The following is a 25,997-nucleotide window of genomic DNA, read 5'->3' as shown; positions in this document are numbered from 1 at the left end:
GAGTGGCATTATATGTGAAAGAAAGCGTAGAATCAAATGAAGTAAAAACCTTAAATGAACCAAACGGTACCACAGAATCTCTATGGATAGTAATTCCATGCTCTAATATAAGAATATAGCAATAGGGATATATTACTGACCATCTGACCAGGATGGTAATAGTGACTGTGAAATGCTCAGAGAGATTAGAGAGGCTATTAAAATAAAAACCTCAATAATAATGGGGGATTTCAACTATCCCCATATTGACTGGGTACATGTCACCTCAGGACAGGATGTAGAGTTAAAGTTTCTTGACACCTTAAATGACTGCTGCTTGGAGTAGCTAGTCCTGAAACCCACAAGAGTAGAGGCAATTCTTGATTTAGTCCTAAGTGGAGCACAGGATCTGGTCCAAGAGGTGAATATAAGGGGACCACTTGGTAATAGTGACCATAATATAATTAAATTTAACATCCTTGTGGCGGGGAAAACACCGCAGCGGCCCAACACTGTAGCATTTAGTTTCAGAAAGGGGAACTACACAAAAATGAGGAAGTTAGTTAAATAGAAATTAAAAGGTACAGTGCTAAAAATGAAATCCCTGCAAGCTGTACAGAAATTTTTTAAAAACACCATAATAGAGGCTCAACTTAAATAGAGGCCCCCAAATTAAAAAAAACATAGTAAGAGAACCAAAAAGTGCCACCGTGGCTAAACAACAAAGTAAAAAAAGCAGTGAGACACAAAAAGGCATCCTTTAAAAAGTGGAAATTAAATCCCAGTGAGGAAAATAGAAAGGAGCATAAACTCTGGCAAATGAAGTGTAAAAATATAATGAGGAAGGCCACAAAAGAATTTGAAGAACAGCTAGCCGAAGACTCAAAAAGTAATAGCAATTTTTTTTAAGTACATCAGAAGCAGGAAGCCTGCTAAACAAGAAGTGAGTCCACTGGACGATCAAGATGCTAAAGGAGCACTCAAGGACGATCAGGCCATTACGTAGAAACTAAATTAATTCTTTGCATGAGTCTTTACGGCTGAGGATGTGAGGGAGATTCCCAAACCTGAGCCATTCTTTTCAGGTGACAAATCTGAGGAACTGTCCCAGATTGAGATGTCATTAGAGAAGGCTTTGGAACAAACTGATAAACTAAACAGTAATATGTCATCAGGACCAGATGGTATTCACCTAAGAGTTCTGAAGGAACTCATGTGAAATTACAGAGCTACTAACTGTAGTTTGTAACCTATCATTTAAATCAGATTCTCTACCAAATGACTGGAGGATACCTAATGTGACATCAATTTTTAAAAGGGTTCTAGAGGTGATCCCCGCAGTTACAGGCTGGTAAGCTGGACTTTAGTACCTGGCAGACTGATTGACACTATAGTAAAGAACAAAATTCTCAGACACATAGATGAACATAATTTGTTGGGGAAAAGTCAACATGGGAAATCATGCTTCACCAATCTGCTAGAATTCTTTGAGGGGGTCAACAAGCATGTGGACAATGGGGATCCAGTGGATATAGTGTACTTAGATTTTCAGAGAGCCTTTGACAAGGTCCCTCACCAAAGGCTCTTTAGCAAAGTAAGCTGTCATGGGATAAAAGGGAAAGTCCTCCCATCGATCGTTAAGTGGTTAAAAGATAGGAAACAAAGGGTAAGGAATAAATGGTCTGTTTTCAGAATGGAGAGAAGTAAATAGTTGTGTCCCCCAGGGGTCTGTACTGGGACCAGTCCTATTCAACATATTCATAAATGATCTGGAAAAAGGGATAAACAGTGAGGTGGCAAAATTTGCAGATGCTACAAAACTACTCAAGATAGTTAAGTCCCAAGCAGACTGTGAAGAGCTACAAAAGGATCTCACAAAGCTGTGTGACAGGGCAACAAAATGGCAGATGAAATTCAGTGTTGATAAATGCAAAGTAATGCACATTGGAAAACATAATCCCAACTATACATATAAAATGAGGGGGTCTAAATTAGCTGTTACCACTCGAAAAAGAGATCTTGGAGTCATTGTGGATAGTTCTCTGAAAACATCCACTCAATGTGCAGCGACAGTCAAAAAGCAAACAGAATGTTGGGAATCGTTAAGAAAGGGATAGATAATAAAACAGAAAATATCATATTGCCTCTATATAAATCCATGGTATGCCCACATCTTAAATATTGCATACAGATGTGGTTGCCCCATCTCAAAAAAGATATATTGGAATTGGAAAAGTTTCAGAAAAGGGCAACAAAAATTATTAGGGGTATGGAACGGCTTCCGTATGAGGAGAGATTAATAAGACTGGGACTTTTCAGCTTAGAAAAGGGATGACTAAGGGGGGATCTGATAGAGGTCTATAAAATCATGACTGGTGTGGAGAAGGTAAATAAGGAAGTGTTATTTATTCCTTTTCATAACAGAAGAACTAGGGGTCACCAAATGAAATTAATAGGCAGCAGGTTTAAAGCAAACAAAAGGAAATATTTTTTCACACAACGCACAGTCAGTCTGTGGAACTCTTTGCAAGAAGATGTTGTGAAGGCCAAGACTGTAACAGGCTTCAAAAAAGAACTAGATAAGTTCATGGAGGATAGGTCCACCAATGGCTATTAGCCAAGCTGGGAGAATATGGTGTCCCTCGCCTGTTTGCCAGAAGCTGGGAGTGGATGACAAAGGATGGATCACTTGACGATTACCTGCTCTGTTCATTCCCTCTGGGGCACCTGGCATTGGCCACTGTTGGAAGACAGGATACTGGGCTAGATGGACCTTTGGTATGACCCAGTATGGCTGCTTTTATGTTCTTATGAAGTGAACAAGCTGACTAGAGACAGCCTGTGTTCAAAGCGATGAGCTCCACTGAGGGGAGCAGTTTGTAGTTCTGTCGTTGTGAGAAACGGTGCCCCTTGCATGACCAGGCTCTTCCTGAGCCAGCCAGGCCGCTTGCTCTGCAGAGATAGGGCTTTGTGCAGAGACACGTTCATTTTTTAAATGTATCAATTTACTGAGTAATAGCCTCTCCCCAAATTGAAATGGAAACATCTTGGTTAGAAATCAGGTCTTAGAGGAACTCAGGTTATTCAACAGGCCATAGAGAGTCCTTCCCAAGAAGCATTCTTGGACCAGCCTGTGACTAGTGCTCTTCTGGCTCTAACACCTGGTCTACCCTTAAGTTTTAGGTCAACATAGCTACGTCAGTCAGGGATGTGAAACCTAACTGACAGTATAGACGCAGCTCGGTCGACAGCAGAATGCTTCTGTCAAACGAGCAACCATTTCTCAGGGAATTGGTATTCCTACACCAACATTGAAAAACCCTTCTGTCAGCATAGACACAGTCTATGGGCTTATGCTGGCACAGCAACGATGCTGAGCTATGCTGGCATAGTCTCCGTCGGTCTAGAGGAAGCTGATGAGGCTCTAGGTAGGCATACCGACAGTCCCAGCCATTGCCTGGGCTGGAGTGATGGAGGGAACACCACCCAATATTTTTAACATTGTGATTTTAAATAATTAACATCTTACATGCCTCTAGTGTCTTTCATCTCAAGTCAAAGGATCTCAAAGTGCTCTATAAACCTAAACCTATGCCAAGAGAAAGTTCATACACAGGGATCACTGCACCCACCACTGAACGGTAGCCACCTCAGGGGTGAAACATGGACATTGTTTAACAGCACAATAGTACTCCCCTAGGACAGAACTGAAAACTAATTGAACCACCAATCCTTCTGCCCAGCATGGCTGATCACAGGAGGGAATCCCACATGGAAAGATGGCAGCTGCGATACAGCTTAGGTCACGTCACTACTATGGGGACTATAGTGGCATAGCAAGGCACCATAGCTATGCCGGCATAACCCTCTAGCATTGACGTAGGCTACAATGATGAAAGGGGTTTTGCCATTGCTGTAGGAACTCTTCCTCCCCGAGTGACAATAGCTAGGGTCAACAGAAGCATTGTTCTGTGACTTAGCTGCATCTACACTGGGGGTTAAGTTGGTGTAGCTAGAGCACTCATGGCTGTGGATTTTTCACATCCCTGAGAACTGTAGCTATGTTGACCTAAGTTTTAAGTTTCAGAGTAGCAGCCGTGTTAGTCTGTATTCGCAAAAAGAAAAGGAGGACTTGTGGCACCTTAGAGACTAACCAATTTATTAGAGCATAAGCTTTCGTGAGTGAGCTGTAGCTCACGAAAGCTTATGCTCTAATAAATTGGTTAGTCTCTAAGGTGCCACAAGTCCTCCTTTTCTTTTTAAGTTTTAAGTGTAGACCAGGCCTTAGTCTTTAAGGGGAGGAAGACGGAGTGGGGAACAGGAGTATCCAACAGTTGCTGCCTCCCTGGAACCAGTTCTCTGTGATCTCTTACAGCATTAGCACAAGTCATAGCTTCGGATTTAGTGTCTTGAGGATCAATTCTAGGCTACATTTTACTTCCCTGCTCCATGAGTGGTGAGCCCAAGCAAGGCTACAATATAAATACTATTCCTACTTGCTACTGAGGCAAAGCTCAGAGCATCTCTGCTGAGTCATCTAGTGACAGACAAGAGTGATGGATCTGGAAGTTTAGTACATCCAGAGGCCTGTAAGCTAGCTGTGTAAATACAAGTGGCAGCAACAGGGATACTGGAATTGACATTCCTCCTACGATGAGAGAAAACATGATACAAAGACAAAATCCTAACCTAGACTTCCTCCTTCGTCTGCAGCATCTGTACCAACCTATGGATTAATTTCAATACTTATATGACAGAGGGTTGTACCTGGTCGGCACTTGCTGATCTCCTGTAGGAATGTGCGTGTATGGGACCCAAAAGGCAATCGCACCACCAGCTGACCATCTTCCGAGCTTATCTGGACAGTCACATCAGAACCTACACATGGCGGGAAGAGGAGAGTTGGAATTAATGCTGCTAAGTTTGCAGAAGACACTTACAGTTTCTAAACACTACTTTAGGTGCTGCAGGCCCACAAAAGCCATGCCAGCACTGGACATGTTTCCACATCTGCAGTACTCAAATCAGTAGAAAACCACACCAGCTGCGAGGAAAGAAATCAGCTTCATCACCTCTTTCAGTTTCCTGTATTTGAATGAATTTGTTTTATTTTTAAATAGGATTTGTAAATAATCATCATTATTATTCCTCTAGTCCCTTTCAGCCCAACTGATCCCAAAACGTTTTATAAAACTTAAACAAACAGAAAAATTAGACAAGGAATCCCTACCCACGCCACTGAAATACAGTTGCATTTGAACAGCGGTTAACACATTTTGGGGGCTTTCACAATTTAAATAAATGATAATAGTATCCAGCTGATACTCCAGTAAAAGCTAGGGAGACCGACTAGAACTCATCGTTTAGCAACAATCCGGAATCATTTAGCCAAACGATAGTTTGAACTGGGGTTGGCAATACACTTGTTAACTAGTAATAGTGTCCAGATTTATAAACTACCCAATAATAGCAAGACAAGACTCCGTCATTGCACAGAGTGTGTCCAGTTTGGAGCAGCTCAGCCCCTGACATCCCATAAGCAACCTTGAGCAAACTCCACAAACCAAAAATCGTGGAATAATGGTTCATACAGAGCTTGTAACCTCAGTATATGGGAATCTTTCTTGTACCTCGTGGGAATCATAGCAACAGAAGAGACTCACCAATGATATGAAGGTCACTGTCAGGTGTAACTGTCAAAAGAGAAAAGCAGTTCCATTAGAAAACCTGGCAAGTGGTGCCTGAGCCACACTGCTACTATCCAGGGATAATACTTCATAAATAGCTCAGGCAGACCAACCCTGAGCACCCTCTGATAAGGGACAGAAAGGGAGGCAGAAGAAGTCAGAAAGGATAGGAGGCCATGAGTATTATTTGGTAACTCTAAGGTCTCCTCTTGCCAGAGCTGGGGGTGCATAGTATAGTTTGGGTTCCATGGGGTGCAATGCAGCCTGTTTTTCTGAGAATGTTAATTAATTACACTGGATTCAGCTGTTTAAAAGTTACAGCACAACAAGGCAAAAGGTGATCAGTTTCCAAATTTCAGGCAGCAGCACAGCAAAATTCAGATTCTGTTCCACACACAGATCCTCTCTTTACCTGCCCCCAAGAAAAGATGGCACCTGACTGATCTCTGAGGAGCAGAAGCAAGAACCTCCTTCCAGGAAGCGAGTGAAGGATGCAGAGGGCAGCTCTACCTTCTTCTGCTGCAAATCCTTCGGTGATCGGCACGACTCTCTCCAAGCAGACATCCTCAGCTGTTATAGCCATTCGCCGATGAGTGTACAGGAAGAGCCTGGAGGCAAAGAGCAGGGGGGGTAATGCCACCTCCATTCCAGCATCAGCACTGAGCTCCCTGCAAGCATGGTTCAACACCATCCTATCCCAGCACCACACTCACCTGCTAGCACAGCCCCTGCAGCTCCTGTCCCTGTCCCATGCCTGCCAGCGCACCCCGTAAGGGTGGGGTTTTTTAAAATTAATTTATACAAGTTGCTGGTGAAAAGTACCAGACTAACAGCCCTGGAGTCTAGCCTCCTCTGATTAAATACAGATCAGGTACAAAACAGGTAGTGGCAGGGCAAACGACCTTCCCACATTACTTTGCCAAATCCCGACATGGAGAGAGCACCTTTGGGGTGGGAGGGGAGTTCATGTAGTCTCCATGGCCCCTTCAATTCTGGGGCTTCCTGCTGAGACTGCCAGCCAGAGGGCCCTGCCTTCCCCATATGAGTGGCCCATCAGACATTGTCTCAAGCACCTACGCATGCTCTCCATGGGTCCGCACAAGGCCCAGAAGCCGGCTCTCCACACTCTCCTCACCAGCCAGGATACCCTGTACCGCATGCAGCTCATGGTCAAGGAACGGCCAACAGAGACACAACTCCTCTAGGGCAGCCAGAAAGGCAGGAGGCTGAGCTCTCTCTCTCTCAACCTGTCTTCGACTGCAGCAGCCACCAGCTGCTCAGCCTCTGGGTTTCCTGTCTGGAGCCTCCATTCGCATCCAGAATCAGTTAGGAGCCAGGTGTTCTGCCTCCTTAAAATTCCTCCTGCCATTTCAGCTCAACCCTGGATTCTCCCACCACGCTCTGTCCTGGGCCATTGTGTGCAGCCACTTGCCTCTTGAGAAAGACTCTCTTCCACCTGCGGTGGTGTGCGGAGTGGTCCACTTCCACTCTGCCCCGGCCATGCAGGGAGTTGTAAAGCGTGACTGGTGTTTTGGATGGAAGGTGTCGGGGAAAGGGTTTTTTGCTCAATTAGGGGCCATAGAATTTGGCCCAATATTATTAGCACAGCACCCAGGCCAGTGTGCCATGAAAAGGACTGGGACATACAAGTTGTTTTGGATTAACAGATGGCCTACAAGTAATGATCCTGTCTCCATTGATACTCAGTAACTCTGAGAGGCAGAAACGGGGGACAAAGGGGTGTGATTTCCCTGGTAATTCCAAGCCACGTTCATTTATCTACAAAGAAATGCTTGGTGCAAAGGATATGATCAGGCAGGTCTGTCCATCCGCCAGGGTCTCCTGAATAGCAACTGATTCGTCCATCCTCCAGGCCTGGAACGCAAAGGGCTGCTGTCAGTGAATTACATATGTGAATTCGCCAAGTCGATTTAATGCCACTCTGCAACAACCAGGCCACAAGCTGGTGCCAAGCAATGAAGCTCCTACCGCACTCGACCATGCAGTGAGCGAGTGGGACACGCTGATCTGACCATGGCTGTGGGTTGCATCAGCCCAGGCAGAGTGACTCAGCCCAGCCTGTGGCAGGGAAACAGAGGCCCTGTCTGCACTACAGACCAAGCCACGCTACCTGGCAGCTTACCGAACACAGGCCGGTAATCGATGACTTTGCAGACTTTAAAGCAGACTTTGCAATGTAAATCAGATACGTACCAGCTGCTGTATTTGTACCAGATCCTTCCCCTGCGGCCTCCTTCCCGCTAAGGGCTCAGATTGGAGACGCAGACAGGATCACTCCACCTCAGATGCTCCGGCAGTCGCCTGAAGTAGCTTCAGCCAGACCCGCTTTCTGAAACTGTGTCACGAAAACGCTGAAATCATGTCTGCTGCCAGGTTCCTCGTAGCTCCGGCCCCCTCTGCAGCTGGAGCCCCCTCTTCTCCTGCCGGCCTCCTCCCCACTTCCTCCTCTCCACCCCGCTGCAGCCTGGCTGCTTTCCCACTTCCTCTCTGGCTTGTTCCATCTGCTCTGGCCTCTTCCCCCTTCTCGGTGTCCCAGATCTCCACATCAGGAATCTGGGCGTTAAAGCAGGAGCAGCTGGCAGGGCCATGTCTATGGATTTGAATGGAAGCAGCAATCCAGCTCCTGTGAGCCCTGCAGACCCTCACCTCACAAAGGAACAGGCCCATCTTTGTTCTATCTCCCAGACACTGGCCAGATCCATGCTCAGACCCAGGGGAGAATCTGCAGTGATTTCAGATGGATTTTTGTTCCCTTTTGGGGCTAGTTCTCTCGACACGTAAGCAGGTTTTTCTCACTGCTGTTGGCCCCTCAGTGGAGCAAACAGGACATCACGGCAAGTAGGTTTTTCATTTCATAGCCTTTCTCTAAGGACACTGTCCCATCACCTGCTGGCACCTGGAGCAAGTGCCGTGTCCAGTGTTTCTGTTGCACCAGGTTAGCTGGTGCCTGTGCCCTTTGCTTTTCTCAAGCTATTTCCTTATTTTCTCTGTTAATTACTTAGAGCCAAGCCCTTTTCTCCATATGTTTTCCCAGCCTCACCTCTCCCTGGCACCTGTCACACACAGACAGGTGATCAGCCCTCAGGGCACTGTATGGTACCTGGCTGTAGGCTGCCATTTGACATCAGCAGTCTTCCTTCAACTCCCAGCATTCCTCCTGCCTCCTGCTCCCGCCCTGCACTGAGCCCTCCACATCTAACCCTTTAATTACATAACAAGCAATGTATTATGTCATCTTACAGGTCACATATGAATAAATAAATACCTTGTCCTTCCCAGTGTTATCAGAACGCTTCGGAGCCATTGGTTTTTCTCCGGGATTGCATTTCTGCTCGGACACCCAGAGGACGCTCACTTTCACTTTGTGGCTCAGGCCCTGGCCCAGTGTGGCAGCGGTTGGATTTCAGACAATGCAGGGGAAGGGTTAAGACTAAGAGCCGTTATGACAAATACATAAACAAGCATCACAAAAAGCTTTTTAAAAAAATAAAACTCAAATGTCGGGCTCAAACTACCTGACAGTTTCCCCTTTAAAAAAGAGCAAACAAATTTCCCGCAAAATGTTTTTTTTTCCCCCTTCCTGATACAAAATATAAACAAGCCTCCAAATCCCCAGGTATTTTCTTATATTTTATTTCCTGCTTTGATTAGAGAGTTTAGAGAAGATTTTCAAAACTGACTGGTGATTTTGGGTGCCAAACCGGAGACTCAAAGAAACCTGTGGAATTGCTGAAAGTGCTGAGCGCCTATGCTTGGAAATATCAGACCTAAAGGGAGCAACATCCCTGCTTAAAGCAGATCTCATTTCTACAGAGCATTCTGAAAAAAATCTTAATCAGAATAAAGGAGACTCCAGGACTAGTGAAGCCTTGGAAAGATTCATTTCATGGCAAAATTCAGAACACCATCTCCTCTGTCCCACCTCCCTGAGAACAAATCATTTCCGATTAAAATGCAGCAGCATCTTGGGCCACAGCTGGTGTGAGCAAAATGTGGAGCATCTGCTTCATTATGCAAATCAATCATTGCGGAGTCTCTCTGGGAGCAGGTGCCAGACCGAGGGCTTGTCTACCCTTCAAATCCTGCCACAGAGCAGCTGAACCAATGCAGCGGCACCCCTGTAGCACTTCAGTGAAGACGCAACCTACGCGGACAGGAGAGCTTCTCCCATGGGCGCAGGAACTCCACCTCCCCAAGAGGCCACAGCTGTGTCAATGGGAGAAACCCTCCCCTCAACAGAGCGCTGTCTACACCGGGAGTTAGGTCGGTATAATGGCGTTGCTTGCGGGTGTGGATTTCCCCTGAGCAATGTAGTTATACTGACATAAGTTGCTAGTATAGACCAGGCCCAAGAAACCAAACCAAACCCTCTGCAGACTAAAGACAGGAGAGCGTGGCTTCAATTAACAATTGTCACAATCGAGTTCCAGCTGCACCTGTCGTGGCCAAGCAGTTATGCAACAAAACACCTGCCTTTGTTCTGAGCATTCTCTCATGAGGCTGGGGCTACACCCTCCCTCCGGTGCTCCCATCATGAGTGAAATGGTGTGGAGGGGGTTAATTCTTCAGTGGTTTCTATACATTCAGCATGTGTGAAGCTGCTGACTTAGAGCATTGCACAAATGTGAGACCATCCCCAGTCTGACGGACAGGAATCTGACCCAAGGGGAATCACTGCTAAGATGGGAGAGAAGAGGGCTGCTGCTGGAGCAACCAGAGCGGTTACACTAACTATGCCTGTGAGCCAGCCTCTGGGCGGGCGGGCGGGGCGGGGAAGAGTAGAAAGGGGTTGGCCAAAATATTCCATTTGCTTAATGTTATTGGGGGGGGGGAATTCTTATTTGAAGAAATTATGTGCATTGTATAGAGTGTTATAAATGAATGGCTGGGACCCCAGGAGCATCTGCTGAGCTGGCCCAGGGTGGAGTGGAAGTAGAGGGGTCAGGGATATTAGGAAAAACCTTGTTTTGCCAGTAGGCTGCTGTAGATGTTTTTTTCCATCTGCCCTAGAGGGACACTGAATTCCTAAAATTCTGCAGCTGTTTTTTTATTTTCTAGAATCCTGAGAATGTGGCGCCATTTCACGTTTCGTCTCTTCCAGGTTTTGGGAATGATTAGGGAGTAAATATCCCTCTTCTAAGGTAACGCCCCAACAGCAGGAACATTCCTGGCTGTAGGAGAAAAGGACACCTGCTGCTCCAGAGCCAGGCTCCTGCTAGCTCCTGAGCAGAAGCTCACAACAGTGGGAAGGGAGGAGGCAGACTGCAAGGAAAGCTTAGCCTGGGGATTGCAAACTATAAGAAGTATCCGTAAAATGCTGCAGGGGATGTTTGTGTGTGTAATTTATGCCAGCTCAAGTATAAACATGAGCATTAAGGCCTGCCAGCAGCTGAGGTCTGCATCCGATGAAGTGAGCTGTAGCTCACGAAAGCTTATGCTCAAATAAATTGGTTAGTCGCTAAGGTGCCACAAGTCCTCCTTTTCTTTTTGCGAATACAGACTAACACGGCTGTTACTCTGACACCCAAACAATGATGACAGGATCTGTTCCTCTCAAAGGCAGTTGTTAGCACAGTGTGAATTTTTCCACTAGCACTAAGCAGTGCCCTGCTTATGATTTGTCATAAGCTAGCATTTGAGGTCTGTAACAAATAAAAGCCCCACCTTTGGGGTCTGTAAACACATCAGAACGAGTCGGCTGTAGACTAGGCTGCAGGAGTCACAGCACAGAGTAGGCAAGGCAGTCATGGGAACAAGGAGTCCTGCACAGAGGAAGGGGCACACTGAAGACTTCAAGGAGTTTGGCTGAAAATAATAACCGAGTCCCCATGCCAGCGAGAGGGAGGTCGCCAGGCACTTCCTAGTTTAGGCTGCCACAGCAATGAAGGGTTTATTGTACACGTCGTTTCAGCCACATTCATCACCCAAGGGCCTGCCAACCACTCTCCCCCACTCCACATCTGCCTTGAGTCACTGTCTCCCTGACCTCCCCAGCACGACAAGCCCTGAAACAGGCTTCAGCCATGGCAGAAGATCGCCTCCAATAATTAAACACGGAGGTTGATAAATATATTTATTTATAACGCCTCTTCAAAGGACAGATTCTGAAAATAGAACAACAGAGTACAACAGTCACAACAGAGCTCATATCTATCATCAGCTACCAGCAATCTCTGCCTTGTGGTTTCCAGCAAACATAATTCAGTCACTTAATCAGTATCAGCTACATTGGGTGCAACAATTGGTTGCAGCAGATTCTTTTAGACACAGACTAATCCCGGATTAAACACATGGCTAGAATGAACAGTCCCTTACGATCCTGGTTCTACTTTTATTAGTCACCCTTCAGACAGTAAAGACTCCGGGACTGGCAAACAGGCTCCTAAGACATATGTGCCACTTTTAGAGGAACGCTGTTTCCTTGGGTAAGATTCTAGAGAAGAAATATGGTGTTCCTAATTTAGCCCACCCAGGTAGGAGACATTCCATCATCAGTGTGGTTATAAGCTAGTTATTGAGGTCAATGCTTAGAAAAGCTACATTGCAAGCAGGTCACTACCCCAGGTGGACTTTGCTTGTGCCTGGATTTATGGCAGGATTTTCTGCCCTTTCAGAGGCTTCTTCCACCCCATCATTCATATAGCTAGATGCATGGGCAGTGGGTGAACCACAGGCTCGGGGAGGATAGCCCCTGACCTGGCCCACCCCTTCTGCCTGAGGACCTGCTCCTCCCACCCTCCTTCCCACCCCGAAGCCCAGAGCCACCCCCACCAGGCTGCCGGAGCTGGGTGGCCCCAGACACCCCAAGTCCCAGCTGCCCTAGCCCCAGTGGGCTTCCCAGAAGAGCAGCAGCCTGCCTGAGCTGGGGCCAACTAGCAGCAGGAGGGGGTCCCAGGGCAGAGCATGGGCAGGGCCACGCGGGGATGTTGGAGAGGCACAGCATTCCCCAGCTTATTATCCGCACCGCCCATGCAGGATGTCATTCATTCCAGGTAATCCAAAATCTCAGACTAGTAAAGTCACACGGCCGTAGCCCCAGGGTGCTTCACTTTGTTTGAAGTCACACAGTCCTACGGGTTTTTGGCAGGGAAGTGGGCAGCTTTGCAGCCTGCTTAATGCACAGGCTGTGTCTGCTCTGTTCCCCTTTGGATTTCACAGGGAGAGGCACAATCATGGGGGTTTAAGGTTCATTAAAAACACAAGGTTCCAAAAAGAAACTAACCGTGGAAGTTAAAATAAGGCTTAGAGGTCGTGTATGGAACTTGGAAACAGCAACCTATTGCTATTCAGAACTACTCCTACGAGCTAACTTCAATCAATCAAAGAATCAGATACACTAATACCAGCCAACATTCAAGTCAGCTGGGCCAGTGACTGTCAGCAGCGCGGCTGCCACCTCAGACCAAGTTAAGGTCAGACTTGTGCTCTCTGGCCTATGGAGGGTGGTGAATACGTACAGCTAGGGGAACTGGGGAACTACTACCTTCAGGGGTCAGCGGGGCCATTGATTAGTCCCTGATGTGGGGCAGCGTTTACCAGGATGCTGGGAGACTGGCCTAGCCTCAGGAGATGTTATGACAGGAGGTTCTACAAACTTGGCCGTTAGGAAGATGCCAATGATTTCAGCCAACAGCTCAGGCCAGTTGGTTTACTGGCTAGGCAGCTCTTGGGTTAGGAACCCAAGGGTGTGTCTACACTTGAACTGCAGCAGCTCCACTGTAGCACTTCAGTGCAGACACTAGCTATGCCAACGGGAGGGGTTCTCCACCTCCCCGAGAGACAGCAGTTATGGTTGAGGGAAGGACTCTTCCATCGACCTAGCATTTTCTACACAGGGGTTAAGTCGGCAGAGCTACGTCTCCCAGAGGTGTTTTTCACATCCCTGAGAGACGTAGCTATGCCAGTGTAAGCGCCCAGTGTAGACCAGCCCCAAGTCCTGCCTTGCCCCCTCTAGCAGCATGTTCCCTTGGTTAGCAGAGGCACCTTAGCATAATGGAAAGCTCTCCCTGCTCGGATACTCCCATTACAGTGTTTTCCTTCCATGGGGGAGGGCTGGGGTGTGTGTGCAGCAGAGGACTGTGATTTCACTCGGACACCGTCCCTGCTACACAGACAGCTGCTTTACATACAAACAAGAGGCGTGAACGGTGGCAGAGTAATTCACAGAGTCCCCTAGTGGCTGGAGCTTGCCCTCTCCACCCCCAAGAGTCAGGAAGAGGTGCTGGTGCTCAGAAGGGAGGGGGGTTCACTGTGGGCTGCCCCTCAGCAGCTAGCCAGCTCCTAATCCGTTCTGCACAGACAGCGCACCCAGGAGTCAGTCCAGCGAGCAGCTGACATCACTCCTGTGGCTAGAAGGAAGCATGTGGCACAATGCCTCCCCTCTCCCCAGGTTCGGGAGCCCCACATCCATCCCCATGGCCACTAGTTTCCACCCTCCCCTGGATCAAATTGGAGAATCCACATGGGAGAGACTAAGGGTCTGTCTACACTGTAGTAGGACACCTGTGGCTGGTCCGTGTCAGCTGACTCAGGCTCGTGGGACTCAAGGTGTGGGACTGTAAAATTCAGTGTAGAGACTGGGCTTAGGCTGAAGCCCAGGCTCTAGGACCCTCCCACCTCCCAGGTCTTGGAGTCATCTGACAGGGGCCAGCAGTGGTGTTTTACTGCAGCGTAGACACACCCTACTGGTTCAGTCAGCTGCACTCACTGGGGTCTGTATTTCACAAACACCCATGGGTGCTAGCCACTAACTTCCGTGGGGCTAGCCAGGCCCACACAGAGAGGAGAAGGCCTGTGGTTTCCAGCGACCTCCCTTCCTGTGATGCTGATTCAATAGATGGAATTTTCTAGCCAGCCTTAGCTGAATTTAAGAGGTACAGAAACCCTAGATCTTGTGCCAGTTTTAGCCAATATAGTGTATGCCCCCGAATCCTTCCCTAGTCAGCCTACGGAGCTCAGAGGGTCATTGCTTAACCCTGAAGGAAAGTGGAGAGACTGTAATGCATGACAAGACCCACACCACAGGCCAGGAGTTTCAGGAGTGGGGCCAGAGCCACCTGCCCAGCGCCATTGAAGTGCACGTTGCCATCCAGTTTCAGGCAGCTAGTTTTAGGGGTAGCTTGGCAGCATTCCTGGTAACAGAGGGCTGCTGCTCCTCTGGCACAGACTGGGCTGGCGGTCTTGCAGACTTTGCTACATCCAGCCACGTAATTTGAGCCAGTCTTCTTCATCTGCAGGAAGGAGACAGACATTAGCAGTCTTGGGCTTTAGCACCCCTCTGGGTTCTTGCATTCTTGTTAATGGGACCAACTCAAACCCCCAGGCCCATCCTCCTGGTTCAGAGGCAGAGGATGCACAGAGTCAGCTTTAACAAAAGCTGCAGTGCCCATATCACTACCCTAGTTGAGGCGCTTGTTGGAATCTCCAAGAGGTCAAGGACAAAGAGAACCACAGAGACTCAACTACTCCCTGCCCCAGGTGTTTGTCCCAGGGAAGTTTGCTGTCGATGACTCTGCTTTAGCTGCTCTGACTCCAGAGCTGTCAGGATGGCACAAGATCCACAAACATCTCTATGCTGCAAGTGCTGACAAGAGCCCAGCACCAGCTGTGAAACGGCAGCACTGATGGAGCAATGTCAGACGGAGCGGAGACCTGGCCTGGAGCCCTTCAGTCCTGCTCCATTCACAACTCTAGTTAAGAGGCACAGCTCAGGGTTGTTAAAGAATTGCCAAACAAGTCCAGTACCTCACAGAAGTTGTATCCAACGATGCATTCAGCAACAGACTTCTGGCCTTTGAAGCATCCAGCTCCCTTACAGGAGAAGGTTGTGCACACTTTCCCCTACAAGACAGCCACGAAAAGCACTGTGAACACCCACCACTCCAGAGAGCAGAGCTACCACAACAAGGTCTGACATTTGAGTCACTTTCCTTTTGCCTGGTCATTATGAGACACTTGTGTGAGGAGCTAAAAGTCACACAGGGAAAGCAAGTGGTCCCAGGGACCCCAGGATCAGCAGATTGCCCTCCAAGAGCCAGGTGGCTGTTGGGCAGTGACTGGCACTGTACAGGCAGTTCCAGCAAGCCCAAATCTTCATTAACAAGACCACCTTTCAGGGGCTGGCAGCCACATTTTACAACATTCACTGACACTCCAAATACAGAAAGATCAAAGAAAAATCAACTCCCAACACCCAAACTTCACTAAAATTGCACCCTAGCTGGCAAGTGCCAAACCCTCCTCTGCCTCCACCCTCATGGAGGGGGCTCTGCAGGGTTCCATGGAGATAAGCAAACTCCCAGCCATCATCTGGGAATCTCTTCCATGCATCAGAGGACTGAGATGAAAGGGTCCTGTTATGGGGGTAATGCATGGCAGTTCGAGGGGGTTGGAGGGGAGGAGAGAGAGAGAGAGAGAGAGAGAGAGAGAGAGAGAGTGTGCGTAACAGTTCATGGCAACGCTGCTCAGCGTAGGATTCCCACTGGTGCATGCCTACACAGCTCTGCAGTCTGATCATGCTGGAGGCAATACTTACATTCCTGGGAGGGGGCTTCATGGTGGTAGTTGTGGGAGCTGGAGTGGTGGTGGGCGGCAAGTCACCTGAAAGAGACACGAAAGGAGACTGGTGAGACAGAGCCATGCCTTCCTGCTACTCTGCATATCCATGTAGCCTTGGGACCCAGGTCTAGAATCCAGAACACGGCCAGAGACTGACACGCCCCAGTGGAAGCCGCTAGAGTCATTTTAACATGGGGATTTACATTAGTGCACTTCAATACAGGAGACAGGTATTCAGCAGCCTCATTCCAGAATGTGAACCACATCTGTTACTTCTCCCCAACCCCTGCTCTCCCTACCAAAGCTCAGGTGTGTTTGGTGCCTAGGAACTGCCAGGGCAGGCCAGGCGTCTATCTAGCCCAGTATCTGGTCTGACAGCACCTTGGAGACAAATTCAAGAAACCCCCACAATGGACATCTGTGAAATGTCCCTTGTAGGCAGATTATTTCTTCCTCCAGTACGGATTGTTCCCTGCTCCAAGCCCTTCTATTTTTTGCCCCAGCTAATGGAACTGTGGATGTTTTCATCATCCAGAGAAGTGTCTAATCCTTTGAGAAAAAGTCTTGTCACATTTTTGGACTCTGACATCTTTTGACAGCGAGTTCCACAGTTTAGTTAGTGATCATTTGGTCACTAGTTTCACCTTGGCACAATGGCAGTGAGTGGTCTGGGGAGTGGCTGAGTGAGCCAATCACACTCCTAATGGGAATCTGAACAGGTGGCTAAGTCCAGCTATGGGCCTGCGTGCCCCCCAGGACCCAGCAGAGCGGAGCCACTCCCAGGAAGGAGACCTGGAATTCACCCAGCTTGCGGGCCTGAGAAGAACGTAGAAGCAGGAAGTGCTGCATGATCCCGACAGTGGAAGAAGAGAGAACTAGTTTGTTTACCCCTGTGGGATGGAATGAGGGAAATCAGGATACGTGGGAGGCTCTCGAGGGGGCGAATGGGCGACTGTGATGCAGCTAGAGGAGGCAGCAGTAAGAGAAACCCCAAGTGCATGCAGGTGAGCCACCACGACAGCTCTGCCCACTCCACCAGGGCTGCGAGACCCTACAGCCTGTGGGTATCAGGCTTTCCTGCTAAGACATTGCAGGATGGCTTTTCCAGAGAAAGCACCATCAGAGAGCTACAGTGCTCCTAGGAATCCGGTGCCTGGCCTTCGCGAGCGATCGTAATTCAGTTAGTTATCCTGCAAGAGGCCTTCCTACGGAATCCCTCTGGCCGAACCAGAGCCGTCGGGAGTCCAAACCCCCACAAGCACCAGAGCCAGCTCCTGAGCCAGACTCTATGGCCTGGATGGGTTCTACGCATGGGAGGGACAGGCACCCATCCCTGCTACCCATGGCTCTCTTTGGAAGCGGAGGGTCTAGATGCCTCTGCTGTTGTGGCTTGTCTCCAGAAAAATGTGTTGGATGGAGACTGCTGTCACGTAGGAACTTCAGCTACTCTACGGCCCCTACGGGCTTCAGAGCCCCGCAGGGATAGACTCTGATCCCGCACCACATGCACAGAACCCAGCACTCAAGGTGAAGCTCCCTTAGTTGTTAGCAGCACAGAGCCTATGACTTTCATGAGAGCAGATCTGACAATCCAGCAGAGGGCCGTGATCGCTGCCATGCATCAGCCAAAGGGCAGGGGAAGATGGTGAGAGTACAAAATAAACCCACTCCTCCACTCAGGTGGCAGGTGCCCCAGGCCCACCCCACCATTCCAGCCCTTCTCCTTCTGCCTTAGAGAAACAAAAGCCACAATGCAGGTAGGGCCCTACGTGAGAGACAACACACGTCAGTCTCTGGCCATGTGCAATAAAATGAACCCTTCTATTTGCTGCAGGGAAACAAAGTCTCTTGCTCGGAGTGAGAAGCCCAGTGCAGGTGGCCAGTGGGCCGGGCTGTTCCCAGCAGGCGGGTTACCGTAGGTGGTGGCATTGAGTTGCAGGCACTGGGATGAGTTGCAGCACTCCAGGATGCACTTGCTCATGCTCATGCTGCCGTTGGTCACACACATCTCGGTGCCGTTCCCGCTCCCACACTCGCTGCTGCACTTGGCTGTGTAGTTTGTGCTGTTGAGACGATAGAGCTGCAGGGACAAGGGAAGAGCCAGAGCCATGTACTCGAGATGCTGACAGCCACACTTGGCCCACACACCCAGCACTGGTTTAGGGGGCGGTGGCTGGCAGAGCCACAGAGCTCATGGTGTGGGGTGGGCTCATCTCTGCACTCCCCCATGCCACTGAGAACAGCCTGAAAAACTGCACCAGGGATTGCTCTGGGCATGCTGGAGCCAGGGGGACACACCGTGATACAGCTGACAGATGGCTGACAGCAAGGAAAAATTGGCAAGCTCTAAGGCCAGCTAGGTCTATCCCAGGGAGCAGGTCATGGGAGACACCAGGCTGCTCCTGCGAGCACTAAGCAAAGGGCAGGTTTAAGAACATAGGAGACAGGATGGAGTTAAGGAGGAAAGGATGGGGATGGGGAGGGGATGGACAAACCACAAACCAGGGTTAGGAGAGAGCGTGACAAAAACCAGTCAGAGCAGGAATAAGTGACAGACTGTGCAAAAGGACAAGAACAGGAGCTGGGCACAGGTTTATAAGCTCTGGGGTTACCAGGCAATAGGCTGGCGAGGAAGGGAAATATTGTGACTCACTTTGCATCCTCCTCCCCTGCCTCCAAAACACATCACAGCAACCCAGGGCTTGGGAAGCTTCTATGATCTCCCTCCCCTCCCGCAGGCAGAGCTGAGACATCAGACAGGATGCTCTCCCAGGGTCTAGGAGTGCTGCACCCTGGGCGTTAATGCGAGCAGCTCACTCATGCAGGGAGCAGCAGAGGTGACTGGCACAGTGCCCACCCGGAGAACTCCCCTACCTCACAGTGAGACTCATTGTGGCAGGTCGCGGTGTCATTGGCATAAGCTTCCTCCTCGTAGCATCTCTCTCCAGAGCACTGAAAACTCTGGCAGGTGATCTGAGGGAAGAGCACACACACTCCGAGGGCACCTCTCTCACTACAGACCTGCCCATGGCAGCCCCACGCTGGCAATGCACCCAGCAGAGCTCCTCTTGGCTGTCATTTGCTCTGGCCTTGCAGATCACTCACTGCCTCTGGGAGCATCTGCTCAGCTACCCTAGGATGGAATCTGTGGGCTCATGCAGCACCAAGAAATCCAGCTTTGGGGGAAGCCTTAATTGTCAGCTAGGATAGCTTCTTATCAGCCACCCCCAGGAGCTCCTGCCCTCCCAGCAGAGCCGCAAAGGAACTCTGCTCTTCTCTCGCCTCCCCACTCACACCCCTCCCGCCCCTTTGGGCTCCTGGCAGAAACCCTGGACACTATTTGACCGAAGGCAGTTTCCTTACAGGTGTGTCTTCTGTCCCATTAGCAGAGTAGTTGGAGACCATACATGTGCTGGAAATAGGGGAAGTCTCTGGAACAGAGGGGGTGGTATCGAAGAAAGACACGGCAGGAGGAGGGCTCGTCTCTGGAAGGTAGAAGGTTTCCAAGTGATAAGTCATCAGGAGGGAAACGTATCTTGTGCTCATAACAAGTTGAGAGCTAGGTGTCCAGAGAAGCTGCAGCCCTGCCCTTGCATAGCATGCTGCCTGAGGGGCTGTACAGAAATCGGCAGGGAAATCATGTGTGGGATATGGAAGGTACCAGAGGGGAAATACTCTAAATGTGAGTGTCTGGGGAGCCAGAGATGACGTGTGGACAACACTCCATTGCATGACTACTAGCATCAGCGATAAACCCATGGCTGATTTTACAGTTCCTCCCTCACCGCTGGGACCTCCACTGAAGGGGTGAGCCTGGCCCCATAACCCTGCTCACCAGTGACGCTTTGCCTAAGAAGAAGTCTTTCCTAGAATTAGATCTGCATCAGAAGGGAACAGGCTGGTAGCTGGGGAGGCAGGTTAAATCTGGGTTTCTTGGAGCTCTAGCAGCTGCATGGAGAGAAGAGCTTGGCACACAAATCAGAAACGCTGAGATTTTTCCTATGTGTGGTTTCCCTTTTGCCCCCACCATACGCATCTCGGACAGGGCGGGGCAAGCGTCCAAACAAAACCACCTCTAAAGCAGTTTCCTCAAAAGGCACCTAGAGTTCTCCCCATTGGCCAGCCTGCACCTCACCTGCTGATTCAAGAGGATTCCAAGAGCTAAGATGCAGAGTCAAAATGCAGAGCAGGAGGAAGCCTGGAACAGAGAGAGGAGATTGCACAGTGCTGAGCTTGTAACACCTGCTGCCAGAGTTACTCAACTGCAGAATACGCTGCACTAGGGAAGTGTCAGTGTTCTCACACTTGGGCTCCAAGGCCAAGTCATTTTGAGTCACCGGCTTTAAAAGTCCTGACAGAAGGGGGTGTCTGGGAGGCACCTCTCTCCTACCCAGAGGAGTTTGCATGGGGCCCTGTGCATGGGGGGTGGGGGGCTCACCCTTTGGAGTCAGCAGGCACAGCGGGAGCGAGCAGGAAATGCTGCAGGACCCTGACCATGGCCTGGAGACAGCAGCTTTAGCTGGAGAGCCAAACTCCCTCCTCTTGCACAAACCCCTTAGAACTGACTGTCCTTGGACGGCTCTCTTCCCAATTCACTATTTTTGCTCAATAAGAAGACTAATTAATCACTTGTCAAGGCAGCGTGAAGGGCTCCCTGAATCCAGGACTGACACCTCCAGGATAGCCCCAGTCCCAGACAAATGCCCTGTGGAGGGCAGCGGGAGCATGTCACAGACACAGAACAGCAAGGCTGTATTCACTGCAGGGGTGAGCTGTAGGCATCGCACCGTTTACAGGAAATGTCACCAAGGCAGCAGCATCTGCTTCTAGTAACTGAGCAGGATGCAGCCCTGGGCCATCGATTCCCAGGGGGAGTGCACTGTGCAGGCAAGGGGAGTGAATACCCTGCCATTCCTCATGCCACACGACACAGCCATTGTCTAGAACTGTAAGGACCCAGCTGAGCCATGAGAGGATGTTATTTGTGGGCCCTTTGAGAGGCCAGAGGAAGCAGCTCTCACCAGCCTGGGCACAGCCTGGAGAGCAGAGGTGCCAGCATGGCAGAGCATCACAAATCTTCAGCACAGCAGATGACCCCTCGTCGCACTGCTGAGTTACCAGGGCAGGAGGCGGGGCTGCCTGGTCCCGTGATGCGAGGGTGCTCTGGTAGCAGAGCCTCTCCCACAGCACTCGGGGAGCTGCCTGCTGTCGCCGAGCTCCCTGGCAGTCACACCCCCACTGACAGCTGCTCCCGCCACCGTGCGTCAGTGGGGCTCACCCCGGCACGCCCACATCGTCACACGGGAGCGTGCACGCGGCGGCTGCGTGTGGGGCACCCGCTGTCCCAGGGTGCGGGAACAGCAGGCTGGGACTGTAGCTTAAATCACATGGCCAGAGGCTTTGCGCAGTACCTGGGCCGCTGACCACACGCGGAGGCCACTGGTCTGGGACAACACTAGTGCCAACTCCGCAGGAGGTACGCCCTGTGCTTTCATCTCCCCCCCAAGAACGCCCCTTGGAGGCAATTCGGCTTCCACGCTGCCTTATTCCTCCCATTTGCACTGCGGGCCACATGCCCTGTGGGGAGACTGGGTTTGGCTCGTTAGCAGTTCCAGCGCCAGCTACCGAGCGGCCAAAGCAGCCTGAAGGCAGGCGTCTGAGGGGGCAGGGGAGGAATATTTGATCATTTAGCAGGTTTGCTTTTAACAGGCTGGGATCGTCACTGACACTTTGCTCCTGAAATGAAGTCGCTTACCTCGGCCTGGAGCAACCCGGCATTCCCAACTTGCCATCTTCAGCCAGGGAGGCGCTCACACCAACAGAACCCTGGGGGCAGGGAAGGGAAGACAGAGTAAGAGCTGCAGCTCACTGCCGTGGGACCCAACTGCGAACGTACTGCACCCACGAGACAAACTGTTCCGGACCGACCAGCTGCAGCTCCCTGCGAGCCATAAGGCTCCGAGGCCAGCGGCATTCCCGTTTATACTTTCCTGAGAGGGCAATTCAGAGCATCTCAGGACCTTGTCAAATTTCAGAAACTCTCCAAGACTGGCAGTGGTCCTTCCCCCGTGGAAATTCCCCAGGTCGTGTGTTTAGAACACGAAGGAATTTGGGCCAGTGAAGCGCAGGTCTGGCCTCTCAGTTGTCTTGTGGTCAGCTCTCCTCATGGGCCTCATTATCTCCAGCAGGGTCCAGCACCTGCTGTCCCACCACTCGCCAGAGCGTCATGTGGGAGAACCAAGCTCTCCTTTGACATTGCACTCCTGAGCCTGCCCCACATGGCGAGTGCGTTGCACAGTCCAGTGACACCTCTCAGAGGCCTCATTCCAGGTTAACAGCCTCCTTATCTCAATTGACTTTGCCTCTGAACCGAACGACATGCCAGTGTCAGCACGGGGCGTTCTTTCACTGCGTCATTTCGCCAGTCCTCCGGCTCGCTCACCATCTTAAACTGCCTCCCAGCCCTGCCATGGCGCCTAGCCTGGGTCAGCAGCCAAAGCCCCCTGCCCCCTCCAGCAGCTCCACACTGAGAGTGTCACGTCTGCAGCGTGCCCAAGACAGACATAGGGGCACAAGTTTAACATCAGGCTAACGCTGCAAGGAGGCCTAAGCCAAACGGGCAGCATCTGATCTCGTTCAGAAAGAGCTTCCTGTTCCCACTAGACCTGCCACGGCTGCGCTCTCCAGCCTGCTGCACAGAACGGCTGCTGGAGCCAGGGGGCTTCGCCGCTTGGTGTGGATTACGCTGCACCTGTGGCTACACCAGGGTATTTGCAGCTGGAAGTAGGGTCAGTGCCTCCCTCAGTGATGCAGCTCCACCCGGGGAGCAGAGCAGAAGCTCCCTGCCTGCAGGGGGCACGGGAGAGCGAGCTGGCTGGGCAGCCCTGCTGCACCTTCCCACCTGGGCTCAGGTTCCAAATGGAAGTGCCCCTTGCCGGCCCCTCGGCTCCATTGTCCCCAGGAGCCAGCACAAACTGCTCCTGCAGCCCAGCTCAGCAGGGAGCTTGAGGAGCCAGCTTTGCCCTGATCACAACCTGAGTCCTACATTCAGATACACGGAGGTGCTTCCGGGGACAGTTTGGGGCTGCAGTCTGGTCAGAGAGGCAGCTTTAGCAATACCGGAGAGCTCCCATGGCAGTGGCTGCCAGAGAAGCAGAGCCCTGGCCCTGGGGTATCTACCAGAGATAAATAAGACCCACCCATAGGAGGGCTACACACAGTCACAATTCACAGTGCTGGCTAGTTGGGAGTGTCACCCCAGGGAACAAAAACAAAACCGTGCGACTTGCAGAGCGAACCCTGGTTAACCCAGCCCATGTCCACACTACAGCCATGGCACTGCAACCAGGCTGCTATAGCACAGATGCTTCTTACAGCGATCAGGGGGCTTCCGCGATTCTGTTGCTGTAAATGGCAGCTGAGTCAACAGTCACACCCTTCCATGGACCTAGCTGCGTGGATACCGGGGGTTAGGTCTGCATGGCTGCGGCTCTCAGGAGTGTGATTTTCACATCTCTGAGTTCTGTAGCTTTTTAGTGTCGGTCAGGCCTCAGAGTTCACACTGCTAGAATGGCGGGGCCCAGTGCTCACTGTTCACCAGTATCCGCACAAGGACGGCTCAGCCATGGGCAGGTAGCAGACAGGAATCAGAAATTCAGCCAGAGACCCAGGAGGCCTCCGATTCATCACTCCACTATAGCTATTCTCCAAGGTGCACTTTCGACCAGGCCCTCAAACCCAGAGCTCCCCACCCCTCTCTGGATGATTCTGGCACGGCTCACGCCGGGAGTTCTGCCCTTTCTTCATTTCACCAGACATGTTTAGGGCTAGTCCAGCTTCCCGATCAGCCCTCCTGGGAGACGCAAGTCCCACACTGCCACATCAGAGGGGCAACTCTCCCTTTCGCAGGAGGCTCCAACCTGATCCAGCGTGACAGAGGTGTTCCCAGAAACATGCAGGCAGACTAAGCAAGAACAGGCAGCTCAACTCAGTTCGCCCGGCTCACCTTCGCCCTCGCCCCTAGCTCTGCACCCAGCTCTGCTCTCCCTTTGCTGAGCCTGGGAACTTAATTCGGCTTCCCCAGTGGGCTCAAGCTGTCCCTGCCCCCACCTGTGGCTGCTGGTGCAGCTCTCACGCTGCTGCTTCCGCTTCACCCAGGGGCCCTCGTCCCCCTCGCTGGTTTCTGAGCCGAGGGGCAGAACTGCAGGAAATGCCCCTGCCACCACCCTGCTCAGGTGCAGCAACCGGGGCCCTTCCAGTCACCGTGGCAGCCGCAGCAAGTCAACAAGAGCAGAAACGGGCCTCAGGGAGCAGCGCTCCGCTGGGGCGGACGGTCAGAGAATCTGCCCACGTCCCAGAGCTCCCCTCAGCGTCCGCAGCCCCGCGGCACCATGTTAACATCCGCAGAGCGCACAGGCCAGGGGCGCTCCCGCCGGCTCGTCCCAGGGAGAACCACATGGCCCTAAGCTACAGGTATGGCTGCCTCCAGGCCAGCGGGACAGACCTGCCTGGGGCCGGCAAGGCGGTTCCCTCACTCGCGGCCACCACCTCCTCCCCACTTCCCGCAGCCGCAGAGGTGGGGGGCTCCCTGCCAGGAGCTTGCACTCAGGTGGCCCATGCTGCATTCTCTTCTTGTGTGGCCAGGGGGGCTCCTCCATCTCTGGGCTAATGACCTAGCCCCTTTCCCCCCTACTAACACCACTGGGTGGGCATTCCTGGACACTGTCGTCCAGCAACAGAGCCACGCTCTGCTTTTAACCTCAGAGGCTGGGCTACATGGAAGGAAGAGCAGGAGTTGGGACTAGATAAACCCTGGGGTCTCTCAGTGCAGATTCTTGTCCTCTGTCACACTGCAGCTAGGGGAGCTGCACAGTGTATTGTGCAAATCCGGGGGGATCGGGTATCATGTTGGCGATTTAGGAATGTGGTGATGACAGAGATTGTTCAGCTGAGCAATATTAGGGCCTAGCAGACGCAGCACTGGAAAGGATGCAGGCTCAGATCTGGAGTCTAACCTCAAATCTGGCACAACCATCATTTTGTTTCCCGTAAGGCTCCCCAAACTCATCAAGGCTGCCATAGCAACCAGCCAGCACCGTCGTCCAGGGGCTCAGAACAAAGTAAACACACATGGGAGCCCCCGTGCAGCTTGGTTGATATAGCGACATTGTGTTTGCTTGAGTCTCATAGGTAATTCGTAAAGCTGCAAACAGACCCGGTAGGCAACGCCTATGGGTTACTGTGCTGATAGGCATCGGGCAGCAATTAGCTTCTTCTATTCAAAATAAAGACGTGAACAGCTGGGAAAGAGGGGCCTCTCTGCCAGGAATGAGTGAGCCTATAACTACAGTGTTAATGGCTCCCATACAGGAAAGGAAGGGGCTGGTGAAATGTCAACTCTGATCCTGCACTCCGCACGCAGACTCAACCCTCTGAACCCTGCATTAGGGAACAGTCGCCCCATCACACTTCTCTTTGGGCAGAGATGAATCCTTCTAGAGTGAGTACTTGAAAAAACCCAGAGTTGCTAAGAGCTCTCCCTAGAGGAGTCACTTCACCCATCTTTAAAGTGCAACCAGCTCTGAGATACATTTCACAGCAAATAGCAACACAAGAGTCCAGGGCAGCAAGGGAAGACAAGTGCCTCCCTCATCTACGTGAAACTGCAGAAGAGGGGAGTTACATGAACAGCAAGTAAGTATCCGGTCTGCAGTTTGCTAGGACACTGGGATTTACATGCCCCAACTCCCAGGA

General features: G+C 51.0%; 2 protein-coding genes across 4 annotated transcripts in view; both read right to left on the bottom strand.

Moving 5' to 3' along the window:
* INPP5B (inositol polyphosphate-5-phosphatase B) overlaps positions 1-8,109 on the bottom strand; it is a 51,919-nt gene extending 43,810 nt beyond the window's left edge. The window contains exons 1-6 of one of the 3 annotated variants that reach the window (XM_084652408.1): positions 7,881-8,109; positions 7,476-7,541; positions 6,744-6,823; positions 6,177-6,274; positions 5,643-5,672; positions 4,747-4,857 (exon numbers count right to left, since the gene is read on the bottom strand). In XM_084652408.1, coding sequence (XP_084508534.1) covers positions 4,747-4,857; positions 5,643-5,672; positions 6,177-6,274; positions 6,744-6,823; positions 7,476-7,532 — 376 coding nt within the window. In that variant the 5' untranslated portion in view covers positions 7,533-7,541; positions 7,881-8,109. Of the gene's footprint in view, positions 1-4,746; positions 4,858-5,642; positions 5,673-6,176; positions 6,275-6,739; positions 6,824-7,475; positions 7,542-7,880 lie in introns of those variants that run through there. The other 2 variants (XM_084652409.1, XM_084652410.1) reach the window with 2 other exon arrangements.
* Positions 8,110-11,746: 3,637 nt separating this feature from the next.
* On the bottom strand, positions 11,747-24,418 carry LOC311510234 (uncharacterized protein). The gene is made up of 9 exons (XM_084609759.1): positions 24,354-24,418; positions 22,000-22,070; positions 20,380-20,442; positions 19,608-19,729; positions 19,119-19,217; positions 18,159-18,324; positions 16,222-16,286; positions 15,432-15,527; positions 11,747-14,917 (listed from the first exon to the last, which is right to left on the bottom strand). The coding sequence occupies exons 2-9, from the start codon at positions 22,034-22,036 to the stop codon at positions 14,657-14,659; spliced, it is 909 nt and encodes a 302-aa protein (XP_084465885.1). The 5' UTR covers positions 22,037-22,070; positions 24,354-24,418; the 3' UTR covers positions 11,747-14,656.
* Between the last annotated feature and the right edge of the window lie 1,579 nt (positions 24,419-25,997).

The sequence above is a fragment of the Lepidochelys olivacea genome (genome assembly GCF_965140295.1).
Source record: "Lepidochelys olivacea isolate rLepOli2 genome assembly, chromosome: 19".
Classification (NCBI taxonomy): domain Eukaryota; kingdom Metazoa; phylum Chordata; order Testudines; family Cheloniidae; genus Lepidochelys; species Lepidochelys olivacea.
This window is presented reverse-complemented; position numbering and strand designations above follow the sequence as displayed.